We start from the raw sequence: 13,815 nt of genomic DNA, 5'->3' as shown, positions 1-13,815 counted from the left end.
TTCTGTCACGCCATAAGCTGTCACGTTTGACACATTATTTTATAACAGGTGGCATCGATGACTGCTACTGCACAAACATCAAGGGGGATGGACTGTACGATACTGACACCAGACAAACGGGGTGGTCAAAGCATGTGTGCAACATCATAAGCAGAGCACTGACGAGAGCAGCCGCGCAGATGGAGGTCGCAGCAGCTAGATGGTACGAGCACATGGGACACAGGTAATGGCAGCTTGACAGACAGCACCAGATGGGGCAGCAGGAGAGGTGGAGAGGAGGAGACAGGAGGAAGGGAGGTGTCTTGTGTCGAGGAACAGGCGCTGCAAGGCAATGCGCTCTGCAGCTGATGTGAGGAAAGTTCAAGATTAACTGTCTTTCAGCAGGGAAGAGAGAGAGGAGGGGAGAGGCGGAGGGAAATGCTGAAAGAGAATACAGGAATGTAATAAAACAAAAGGTAAAAACAGGCAACGGATGTTTGCCCTCTTACCCTCATACTGCCAGTCTGAAGGGGTCAGGGGTTAGTGGAGCCAGAGGGAAGCAGAGCAGAAGCATGGAAGAAAAGAAAAGCATGAAACAGTTGGTAGAAGAACAGCTCTGGTGTTAGGAAAGAGGAAAAAAAGATCATTATAAAAAACAAAAGAACAGATATTAGAAAACAGGGGGAAGAGAGAGGCAGTTTCAGGGAGGATACACTGGCGTATGTTAGTTAACCACACACAGTTTTTACAAATATGGCCAGCGGATCTCTTCTTGCTGCCAGTAGCTGCCGGCTGACATTATTCCACAAGAGAGGTAGTGGGGTGCATTACAAACATGAATCAATTTAAAAAACTAAAACACTTTTGCTCGCTAAATTAAGTGGTACCATGTGTTCTCAAGCAGGAAAAGCAGCACGAAAAGGCACTGGAGCCCATACGCAAGCTATTCAGCATCTCTTTCTTAAATTGCTCTGCCTCCACCTTGGAAGATATTGAATCCCAAGCAGCTTGCAGTCAGGTGGTGTCCGCTTACATTACATGTAATCAGAGATGGACAGAAAAGAAAGACACATGGTCAGTGACACCACATCTATAGTCAGTGCTATAGGGTTTCACACCCGCCTTCTGTTGCCCGACTGTAGTCGTGCAACTGTGCACCTGTTGCCAGGTGCAAAGCAGTGGGTAGTTTTCTCATTAAATATGCATGCCTCTGAGCCTTCACTAATGTGATGATTTAAAAGTGCATACTAATCAGAGATTCAAAAAAAAAAAAAAAAAAACCTTAGGATGTGATGTAGCTGCATTTTTAATCATGGCTGTTTCCAAAGTGCAGATACACACAATAATTAGCAATTAAATGGCGATGAAAACCTGAGGCTACAGTAGGGAATGTTTCATGCAAATCATTGATTTCTGAGTCATCATCTCCTTCTCTCGTCTAATTTAAGTTGTCATTTATGAAGAGTTTATGTGGAGCCGAGATTTGCATCCATACAAGGAATCTCATCTTGCTCCACATGTGACTGGCTGTCTGAAAATCCCCCCAGGCATGCACGACCTTTTCTATCTAAAACCTTTAAGGGGTAATTATCAACAAATACTCATCTTGCACTGCTAATTCCTGAGGTGTACGCACTGTTTATTTTAAGAGTTCTGTGGTTTTATAGCAATTAGAAAACCTGTACCCATCTGCTGAAGAAATAGCAGGATGAGGGTTTCCTTTAATAGCGACAAAATGAACAGAGCAAGTGGGTCACACCTCGCAATCTGAGACATAAACAACAAGCAACATCAAAATAAGTATGCAAATCTGCTCTGAGAGAATACACTCTGTGTGAAGTAGAAAGAGTGTGCACATGTGGGCGTGTGCGAGAGCGCGGAATAAAAGTTACTTGCGCTCATTTTGAGAAGCTTTTTAAAGGATCACAGGCAGTCTGTTTTGTTAGTTTTGCATATGTGTGTTCAGACACAAGTGTGTGTGTGTGTGTGTGTGTGTGTGTGCACGCAGCTTTAAGTGGTAGTTGCAGCAGGAGAGCAAGATTTGAAGAGTCGGCTTTGAAGACAAAAGGTAGAACCAAGCAGATACAAGGAATAGCGCAGTGCTAACGGTCCTATATTGTGATCACAGCACAAACATGTTGCACTGAGCAAGTGAGACACACACACACACACACACCCTGCTCACTGTTGATGTTCATGCTCACCCCGAAATTGGAATGATCCCAACCTCTTATTTACACCTTTGAGCAGCGGGTGTTATTTTCTAATGACGTTCTAAATCAAGCTTTCCTGGCATTAAAAACGTTCTAGAACAATAATCCCCACCTGCAGCGCTCAAGATAATAATGCAGGATGTGACCTGCAGACGCTTACACATATATACAGCAAACATACATGATCGGAAAACTACTTATTGATTAATCCACTTATCTGGGAGACCATGTCCCATGCGAAAAAGCTTCATCCTTGATTTAGGATGAAAAAAATGGAGGGTGGTGCAGAGGAGAGCCTAGCTTTTCACGACTGTACACAGTAGGTAGCATATGTTGTCGCAGATATGGAGGGCCTAGTGTACATATTAAATATGAGACGTGCCCAAGTCAGTCCACATGAGTGAATGTCAGTGACAAGATGAGTTGTTTAAAATGGTAACCAGTCAAAAACAACAGAGAGCTGAGGAGTGGGCACAGGATGAAAGACAGGGCTGATCACACAGCTCAGGAAGAGAGGTAGGCAGCACAATGGAGAGCTCACTTACTCACTCGCTTTCAACCACATGCATTTTGAACAGTAAACAGTAAGAACACAAAACTCTTAACTTCACTTCTTGAGTAGAACGGTGTGGTTGCACTGCACTGGGCAGCTGAATGCTTTAGCTATTTTGTAGGTAACAAAACGCTTCCACCAAAGGATTTTTTTTTACTGGAAAGGGCTGTGGGCCTTGGTTTTCATATAATAAATCAATACTATTACGAAAGAGGACGCACGTGGTGGAACATCCTGTGCCGGTGGATGAGGGAAATATTCGACAGACCTTCAGTTGGGAGGTTGAAGTCGGTACATCAGTCACAGAATTGTGATGACATGGTCATGCAATATTCAAAAGAAAGCAGCTTGAGATGATGACGACAAGGAGGCAAACCAAGCAACATAACGCTTTGAGTGGAAATGGAAGAGTGACCAAGGAGCAGACTGAACTGAGTTTGGGTGGTATAACTGGATCCAAGAGACTCTCCAAATTTGGCTTATTCTTAGCCAGTACAGGGTACATCTCTAAGATGTTTGCATTTGTAACATAGAAGCATGTGCAAGATTATAAAAGGTGTTCAGCACATTCACAAGCCAAGTTGTTGAGGAGACAAAAGTAAAGCCCAAATAATTAAGAACAGGCAAGTAGCACATTGTTTGATGCTCATACTATATGTTTTGCAATACCAAGGGAACATGGCTTCAAAGCCAATGATTTGATTAAACATACTTTTATCTCTCACTGCAGGAGCATTGCAAGCTAACTTTGGTTTGTTGGCGTGTTGTACTAAGTTGGCTTCACATGGGAGGGGGATTTAAAAAGAGGGGAATCATAACAAATGCAGCGCGCAGCTTCCAGTCACTAATCAGGGCACTGTACACTTCAGAGGCCTCATCCAAAGACAATCAGAATCTTCTAACTTTGACGTCGGGGTAATTTGCTCTCACGTAAAGAGATCCTCTCACTAATCAACCTAACAATGTTGACTCGAAGGCGCAAAACTTCAATTACAAAGTGATTACCGCTTGTCTCACAGAGGAATCAGGTGTGTGAGTGTGTGTGTGTGTGTGTGTGTGTGTGTGTGTGGGGGGGGGGGGGGGGGGGGGTAGATGCGAGCAAGCTTCAATCAGTTTGTGGAAACAGCGCTCTTCCTTGCAAAACCATTACATTTTACAAAAAGGGCTGAGAAGACTTTATCAACGCAAATAAAACAATGAAATGCTTGTTTCAAATTTAGCCTTCGTAAGAGCAACTATTCAACACTTTGAAAGACGCCGTAGATTAAAATAAATTAATTAAAAAGTGAATTAAACAGTGATGAGATTCATTCTGGCAAATGCAGTGAATAATTTAATTGTCAACTTGAAGATGTTTTTGCGAATGCAAAGGAAGTCTACTGTATATATTATATATTTAAAGGAGAAAATGAAAGCCTTCATACGCACCTCCAATATGTGGGTTTACTTTTTGATATACATAGCTCTTTCATCACAGTGTCAGATGCAGACGACCTCCTCAGCAATTTAAGTCTTCACACGGCAGCTCATCGACTGCTATATTACTGGTGCAACAAGGCAGCGGCAAGATGAATTCTGCTCACTGACATTTGGTTTCAAAAAGCATCTTTACCTGCCACTCGATTCAATAGCCTGCGCTTTCCTGTGGCTTCATCTGCAAAAGCACCTTTTTAGCAACCAATAAATCAAACTGCTGCTCCCAGAGAGTGGAGATTTAAAAAAAATAAATAAATAAATAAAAGAGAGAGACTTTAAAGGACAACTAACCTAACAAGCAATATGGTCCAGGCGGCTGCACTGCCCCAATCAATCTGGCACACCTTTACAACAAACTTACAAAAGGATCGGGGAGGAATCTTATTTAAATAACTAAGAAATGCAAACCATTTCACATACTGCATCAAAACACACTTGCCCTCTCTGCATGTGGGCAGCCCCTCATTAGAAACTGTCAACGGAGAGGCAGTGAAGAAAGACAGAGGCAGAGAGGGAAAGATTCTTGAGAAAGGGCAAAAGCAACAAAGGAGGAACTACTTTCTCATCCTTGAGATGGATGGCAGACAGCCAACTCAAGGCTACTCTTTTCATATAATGTTACAGACTGTATGTCCATATAGAATCATAATGCTTCTGCTCTTTAATATAAATATCAGGCCCTATAAGAAAATATCTAACAGAGCCTACGGAAAGCTCCTCCAGCAAGGACAGGAAATGTGGATGAGATCATTTTTCTTCTTTAAGCCACATCCAGTGGTCCACCTGAGGGAGGGACATCTGCTGACCTCCGGTTTGACCAGCATCTACTTAAAAAAACTTCAAGGTTGGAGGTCAGAGTAATGACTAATCCCTGGGGCGGCAGGCAGCCCACGACAGGGATGAATGGAGACAGTGCAAACAGGGACACTGTTTTAATTTCCCAGTCGGATTGCTAGTTTATTTTGCATGGATCCATGTCCAGTGGGGCAGAGGGGGGTTCTGGGACAGGTCCAGTCAGGCCTGGCAAAAAGTCGGCGAGACAGACAAAGGGCAGCTGTCCAGTGTCACCCATTGCCAGGTGATGGCCGCTCATGGGGAGACAGCAGGTCAAAACAGATGAGCGGTCTGTGTTGTCGTAAAGAGGCTGCGGCCAGATGTCCACAGGGGTTAGATGTCAACGCTGTGCATTACAGCTCACATCATACGATAACGCTCCCTTCTTGTTTGAGAATTCCCCACCAGTCGTTCCTCTGCTATGTCTCGAGGACTTCAAATGTTTGTTCGAGTGATTTTTGCATCGTACATATTGAGATTGTTCTTTTGAGTGCGTTACAAAGGCAACAGGACTTGCTTGAGGTTCTAAAAGACGTTTTGGCGCGCATCCAAATTAAAATTGAGATTGATTCTGATGTAAACTTCAGTGTTTCCATAATTAATGTATGTGAGATACATGCATCTATTAACCCGTGGTGAAGTGTAACTACATTTACTCAAGAGCTGTACTTTACTTGAGTCTTTTCTTTTCATGACACTTTCTTCTTCTACTCTACTACATCTCAGAGGGAAACATTTTACTTTTTACTCCACTTCAATTATCTGACATTTTTTTTTGCATGCAGAACATGCAAGAGCCCATAAAATGTTTTTTTATATATACACATACATTTAACTACCCCACAAGTAGAGCAGAAAAGATTAGTGAATTAATCGATCAGCCAATGGACAAGTCAATTACTCGACAATGGTACAAAAACATTTCAAACAAACCAAACTTTCAAGTGATTGATTAATCCATAATGGAAGTAATCATTAGCTGCAGTTACACAACTATGATGCATCTATTGCATCTATGCATCTTGAAAATTATGTCTATCTAAGACAACTTCAACAGTAAAATCCTGCTTTTAGATTAAAGCATGAGTAATAACAACTTAATGGCATAATATATAATATAAAAGGACACATTTTTCTTCATCAAGTTCATCAGGTTAAGTAAAATTATTTGAAGGCCCTGCACAGGACATGGGTGGGGTCCTGTAGTATGGAGTGGGCTTGTGGCCCACAGGTTTGTAAGCCCCCACAGCTTAAGTATTGAGTGAGTGCTGTCACACCTCAAGCATGTCACGAGAAAATGTACTATTGATTATCTAAATGCTTCATGTTTTCAAGAATATCATCACGATGATCGATCAGCCTTACTCGTCACAGGCATTGGTCATGTTCCTCTGCTCCTCCCTGCTCATGCACACTAGAAAATGCGCAAAATATGTGTGACTGCTCCAAGACGGTGCTACTGCAGCTCTACCGATGCTGTAGCACCCAGATTTTTTTGTATGTTTGTAAGTTATTAGCCAAAAAGTGCTAAAATTTGCTTGTAGCAATGACACTCATTCAATTCACCTGAAAAGCCACCCAAATGTTCAATACAGTGTGAGAAACAAATATATCACACACTGCCCTGCATACCTGATAAAGTGCTTTTTTTTCCTGTCTAATCTAAAATATGAGGTGCTTTTTGTTTTTCATTGTGTTGTTCATTGTAACATCAGCATCATGTGGGGGGGCTTATCATTTTCACCTGAAAACACTATGTGATTGTTAATGCTGACTGGCTGAACCCTCAGGTTATTTGTAATGTGAAACCATCAAGGAGAAATATCCTACATGTGTAAAATACAAATCCAATTTAATGATGATTTTTAATCATGCTTGAAAATCATGTTAAATACAAGGGCTACACATAGGTACTAGCCTCGATTTATTCCAGTTTATGTACGATTAAGCCCATTCTTGCCAGGAACTTGAACAACGTTTGCATTTCAAGATGTGCAAAGCAACGAAAAGCGAGTATCTGAATCTGAGAATGATTTGTTTTCTTTATGGTGAAGGCATTGTTTCAGCTTTGATCTCATGCCGCTGCATTTCCCCAAGACGACAGATCTGATGCAGTTACAAACCAATAAGGATCAGAACAGCCAACAACCCAAGAATTCAAACACAGCTCAACATAACAACAATACTAGTGAACGTGTCAGCTGTGTTTTGCGAACAACCAAAAATCTCACAGCACTCCCCCCCTTACATGCTGACATTCAGCCACTCACCCACCCTTACTTGAGAGGAAAAAACAGCTAAATTGATGTGGAGACAGACAGCACTTCGTCTAGCAGGGCGTCTGTGTTTTGGCACAGGGAAAGCAATCACCGCCTCTGTCTCTCTCCATTTCTTTCTCTCCAAACCTCTCATCATTAGAAGCCTGGGTCCCTCTGTGGGGCTTCTCGGCATAATTGTGCATATGTACTTATTTTTAAGGGTCGCAAGTGTGGTAGTGTGGTAGAATATGTATGCGTGAAATGGAAAACAAATGGGAGATGGGCAGTGAATGGGGGGGGGGGTAGAAGAAGCAGCGACTGTAACAGTGATGAAGAATGTCAGAGAGATACATGGAATGAATTCTTGGAGCAGCGTGTTAGTCATTAGCGGCTGATAATGGAAGAGAGAAGGGGATTATTTTACTGATGTGTAATCCCTCGCAGAAGCTTCGCCTTCCATTCATCTTCAGACTTCCTCTTCACTGCTGCCCGTCTTCGTCTCTCTGTGAGGTTAACCACACAGGCAGGAGGGCAAAGGTTGAAATCACACCCCCAGTGAACAGTTCAGAACGCACATGCACACATACTGAGCTCCAGTATGGGCCTAGTGGTACAGACCCCTGGCAGCAGGCGCCCGGTGTAAGCAGAGTGCCCCCCCCCCCCCTTCTTATGCTGCCCAGAGCCTGATTACAGCCTACTGGCGGGCAGATTAAAACCCCTTCCCCCCGTCACTCTGCTGCTCCCCCGCTCCACAGGCTTCTGCTGCAGCCAGACACAGTCTGCACATCTGGCCCCTAATCAGACAATCCCAAAAATAGACAAACAATTGTGGGTCAGAGTGGATGTGCAGATGGGAAGAGAGGAAGAGAGGCAGAGAGAGGGAAGCAGTGTGAGAGAGGTAGGCTGATGTCACATGGCAGAAGTGTCCACACAGGCATACCAACTAATCCTCACCTCACCACACACACACACATACAACCGAGCGTGCTTCGGCGTGGGTGTGAGTACATGTATTTGTCCGACATCTGGATTTAGCCGTGGAGGGATTTAGAGGTATGGACAGTGTGCATCTGTCCACTCGGCTCCGGATTGAAGTTTGTCCCGTCATTACCGTTTGTTAAACTGCTGGGTTCACTCGTCTCCACTCACGCGAGGATCGATGGACGCTGCAGGGCTTACGCGCACGCAAAGCGAAACTCCGGCCGGAGTTGCACTGAGATGATGCGAGGTAAGGAGGAGAACATGAAACAGCACACGAAGGAGAAGATTATTAATGAAAAATGAAACCTCTAAAGTATTAAGGAAGGAAATTAAGGGACAGAATACTGAACGAACGTGGGAGGAGAAATGGAAGAGAGCAACCGAGAGACGCAACAATCCTTAAATTTTGTTAATGGCTGCCCACTATGAGGTTCAAACTAATCAGTCATTTACAGTCTCAGCTTAATAATATGTTCTTTTTGATGATGAATGAGCTATTAAGTCATTTCCAGAAACAGACACGAAGGAGTATTCATAAATACGCTTTTAGTTTTGATAAACAATATTTTCAAAGAGATCCCCGGATGAATGTATTCATCCGAGGAGGGCCAATAATTTAATAGTTTGACACTTTTTTCAATTAGACAAAAGGAAATGGAACGTTTCTCAATGTCAGCTGCATTTTCTCACATTGTGTCCACACTCACATTAAACAGAGGTCCGAGACTCATTATGTCTCCCCGCTAATTGCATCAAGACATTGAAAGAAACGGCGCACGCCCACGGGAAATTACTATACGCATCACAGCTCAATGCCATCTAAACATTTCAGTTTGCTGTTTTCATTTGACAGACAGACAACAAACAAGTAGACAGAGCCAAAAGTCCAAGGGCACCTCGAGGTGGGCAGAGCAGCGAGATTTATGAGTGAAAAGATGAGGGATGTGGTGTTGAGGGAGGTGAAAATCCCAAGTTCATCCGGGGGCGACACTGAGCGGCGAAGGGAGCCAACAACGGCATCCACATTTGTGCGCTCACCCTTCAGACTCTCACCCTCTGCTCCCTTATTACAACTATGACACTGTGGGTCATTTGCTGGCAGACTCTGATCCAATCAGTGCTTATTTGCACGCAGAGTGACTATCATTAATTCGCAGCTGCCCCCCCACCCCACACCACCCCCGCACGCCTTCATAATTATTTCTGTCTGCAACCGGTCAAATTACAGGCTGCAGCCACATCCATAATCAACAGAATGAACCCTCTCCTCTGCCTTTATTCTCTGACAATATCAGTATAGATCAGAGTACAGATCAATATTATTCCATGGGGCATGAGGCATGGTAAATATGGGGTTATTTGAAAAGCGTTATGTTATCTCAGGTAACAGAGCTGTTTTACAGTAGGCTTACAAATGTAGCTGAAAGGGAACAAGAAAGCTCTTAGTTGTAGTATGAACGATTCAAAATATATATGAAAAAAAATGCTGTTGTTTTAGTTTGTGTCTGTGTTATAAGGATATTCATTTAGGATGAACATACATCACTGATGATAACTTCAAGTTGCACATGAATTAGGTTAATTCCAGGAATCTAGCATTTTTTGCCAGATGTTGAAAAGCCAAACAACAACCGTGTCTTCTAGGAATTAAACAAATAGACTACAATTACATATGTTTTGTGAGAAATGCTGCTTAGATTACATTTCCTATAAACAGAATGAAGAAATTCTGTTAACTACGTACCAAGTTGCATTGCAGCATAACTTCCACTGACAAAATATTTAATTTGTTCTTCGTACAATATCGCTCATAGAAACCGAGACTTTGTTGGATTTGTTGTGGTCTTAAATAGGCACCCACACACTGAAAAACTGTGCGTTCAATTATGAGACTTTACTATTAAGAGACTTCACTGCATGAGAAAAAACACTGCCAAGGAGGAACATAATCCGGGCAGCAATTACATTTCCCCCTAAAAAGCAATTGGCAAAGCAAATTAGAAGTATATAAACGTAATTCCTAGATGATGAGGTTGGGTTTAAATACTGAGGATGAAGAGAGGAGACAATTTGATCCATTACCTGCAGAACAGACTCTGAAAATGAACATGTTTATGGTCTGCTATGATTAGTCTAGAAAACCTTACAGTAACACATCTTTAAATTCCAAGTACAACGTTCAAAAAAAGAGGCAATGTGTTTTCACTGAACTGAGTGAATATTAAAAATAGAACCAGAAATTACAACTGAAACAATATTGTAATGTTGCGTCTATATTAAAATCCTCTCACGTCATGCTCCCATAGACATATACATTGTATACAGTGATGGTGCACCCGTCTTGGGAGATCTTGCAGCAGGTTATATAACATTATTTATTATACTAAGTTATTTTATAGCATCAATAAGTTGTCCTTATGCTAAGCTAACATAAAGTTAAGTGACTGTGCATGTTCTAAGTTGAGCCTCCTTATGTCGGGTTAAGAAAAAGAATGCAGAACACTTTTATGAAAGTTAAATATCAGTTACCAATCATCATCTATCCTTTTTATACATTTATTTAAACATGCAGTCACTTAAAATGTAAATTAGCGAAATGTGAATATTTCACAAAATGTGTAATTAAAAATGTTGTAATTGTGTCTTTTTTATTAATGAAGCCTTTTTTTCAGAAATAATAAACAAAATTACATCAAGGCAGTCATTAACAGAAAAGAATAGGTTAATATGCTTAGAAGCTTATTACGTGGGGTAAGTTCATCTTAAATATTACATTATAGAACTATTACTGCTACTATCTACATGGGATTATTTTGATATAGCAACCTGCATTTTGAAGTATCCTGTATCATAAACATAGGCCTGGCATGTATGAGAAACCAAACTGCTTGAAAATTGGTTGAAATCATGATGATTTTGATTTTGGAAAGACCTCGTGTGACCTCCCTGTACAAATCCAATGAACAGCAGTGAGCAATGTGGTACGTGGATGTATATATCTATCTATGTCAAGCTCTTCTTGAATGCTCCATGGCAAAAACCACATCGCTGCCTTCCACTGTGATGTCTTAATCTTGGGCAAAAAGAGCAGGAAAACACTGACAGCCGTCCTGCTCCCTTGATTAAGTTTTTAATGGCTTCTTGTCATTATTCATTGTTTCCTGTTTTATTTTGAAATACTCAGCTCTCCTCTCATTTCAGATACTCCACTTCCTGCCTTTCTATTTTATGTTTTGAACCCTTTCTGGCAAATAAAGACTGTTTTTTGTTTGTTTGTTTGTTTGTTTGTTTTAATCACGTTCATGTTGCTCACGTTACACATTAGCACAACTTTCTCGGAGCACAGATTAATCTTCTCCAAAGATCAGTGAACCTATTTCACTAGTTCATCGTCCTGCATGTCAAACAACACCTTATGATAAACAGACCTTCGTGTAGGCTACTAACACCATCCCAAGTTGGAAGAGCAATTACCCACAAACTCATATTCTGTAAGGCTGCACTTCCACAGCTGTTATGTTTTGGGTCAGTGGTTTCCTCCCTCCACACAACAACTTATCTATTAATGCGGTCAGAGCCGTTTTCATCCAAAAAGGAATCCACAAGGCACTCGTTCACCTTCAAAGGCTCAAAAAGCAAGACGTTCCTCAACTAAATCGGTAGCATACGAACCCATGATGCAAACCCCTCAAAACAAAACCTTAATTCGAATGACAGTAAGCAGAGATTATACTCTTATCTAAAAATGCTTTCACATTAGTGAGCCTGTCAAGGAAGGCGGGGAGGCAGGAGAGGGATGAAAAGAGAGAAGGAAGCGGCGTTGGGATCTCAAAATTGACCTGAATTATGTGCGATGCCGCCACACCGGGGGGAACGAGAAGCACGCGCAGCTTCCCCTCAGCACCATCTTTTAAAGACCTGCCAATCTTACACAGCTGAAATTCACTTTTAACTGGCATCTGCCGCAAAGTCAGTGTGTTGAGACTATAAATTCCAAGGTTCGCTCTGTAACATGGGAACTTAAACATGAAGCTACAAGGAGAATCCGATTAGCGCTATCAGTGAACTGTGTAGGAAGAAAGCTGGATTTACGCCCTCTCTTTAAATAATGTCTTTTGAAAAACAAGGGAAATTTGAAAGGGATGACAGTCGGGATACTGCGAAAGCAAAGTTATTTGTGCTGAAACGTCACGCACCATGTTGAGAGCAACGTCTCAGCGTCCGCCTCCACTTCAGCGAAATTAAACTTTTCTTGAACTCACATGAAAGTTACTACTACGCTCTGACTGAAACTCAACGCAGACTTTCTGTTACTGCAGGATGAAAACAATCATCCTTACTTGTCCGTAAACACGACATTGCGTTATTTGCTACAGCTGAGTGAGTGGTGGGAGCATAAAAATTGTAAATATTCATGTGTTCTCAGGCAGCACTCACAGCGCAGGGAGATGAAAACTCTCTTTACAGACTTACAAAATAAAATATGTTGTGTGAATAAAGACAAAATGTCTAAAAACATGTTTTACATGTGAGCTGTAAAACCATTTTCACATCTTTCAAGGGGAGTTCTACTCTTGGCCCATTTTGCAAGGGTTTGTAAAATTGCTCAAGCGCTCCACACCTCAGTTTAGCTCATCATTTATCAGCAACAGAAGCATTCTGCTGTTGTACAAAGGCTTTTCCACCATGCTGGTCTTCTGACAGTGAAAAGAAACATTGCCTTTTCCACATTACGAGTTTCCTCTTGGCAGTGCAGCTACAGCTAACTGAAGAGGGGGAGGCCTGAGGGTGTTCGCCTCAGCGCTGGCTGCTCATACCTTCTGTGTCCTGGCCCCAGCTGTGGGTTAGCAAAGAGAGGATTGCCATTCCTGTCCCCAGCCATCTGACGAGCCACCACCCCCGTCGCATCTTCTGTCAAGCCTTATTGCCTGCCCACCTGGACCAAAAAAAGAAAGAAAAAAAAGGGAAGAGAGGATTTTTCATTCATGTCTCAACGAGCCCTCCGGCGCTCACGCATGCACAGCTGTGGCCAATGCACGTGAACACACACACACACACACACACACACACACCTACAGCATTATCATCAGGTCGATATTTCTGAAGAACACATTAATCTCACAATCCAACTTTTCTTACAGTAAATAACATAATCCACTGGATTACTCCAAAATCCCTAACCGAAAAAGATGAACTTTCTAAAACGGAGTAATAGTTTGGTGATACATGCTGATTTAAATGGAATTACAGCCCTTATTTAATTCACATTGTCTCAAATCTCTCTCTTTTTAAAAAAAAAAATGCTTGAGAATTGATTTTAGGCAAAAACCTTTTCTGACTTTTCTTTGGAGGATTCAGAGCAGCTGTCATCTTTCCCTTCCCTTACAGACAACGCATAGAGGACTGGTTAAGCGGTGTTCACTCAGGTGAACACTGAGCGCAATCCAATCAGATTTACCAATCAGTCCGCCTTGTTGCCCGCTAAAGGGATGCATCCGTATGGCAGGTTAGTGTTGTGACT

General features: G+C 42.1%; 1 protein-coding gene across 1 annotated transcript in view; it reads right to left on the bottom strand.

Annotated features, from left to right (window-relative positions):
• Positions 1-13,202, bottom strand: part of pcdh15a (protocadherin-related 15a) — a 140,950-nt gene extending 127,748 nt beyond the window's left edge. The window contains exon 1 of the mRNA XM_041947023.1: positions 13,112-13,202. Within this exon, the coding sequence (XP_041802957.1) occupies positions 13,112-13,202 (91 nt within the window). The remainder of the gene's footprint in view (positions 1-13,111) is intronic.
• Between the last annotated feature and the right edge of the window lie 613 nt (positions 13,203-13,815).

This window comes from Chelmon rostratus, chromosome 11, assembly GCF_017976325.1.
Source record: "Chelmon rostratus isolate fCheRos1 chromosome 11, fCheRos1.pri, whole genome shotgun sequence".
Classification (NCBI taxonomy): domain Eukaryota; kingdom Metazoa; phylum Chordata; class Actinopteri; order Chaetodontiformes; family Chaetodontidae; genus Chelmon; species Chelmon rostratus.
Note: the sequence above shows the minus strand (reverse complement) of the source record. Positions and strands in the feature narration are given on the sequence as shown.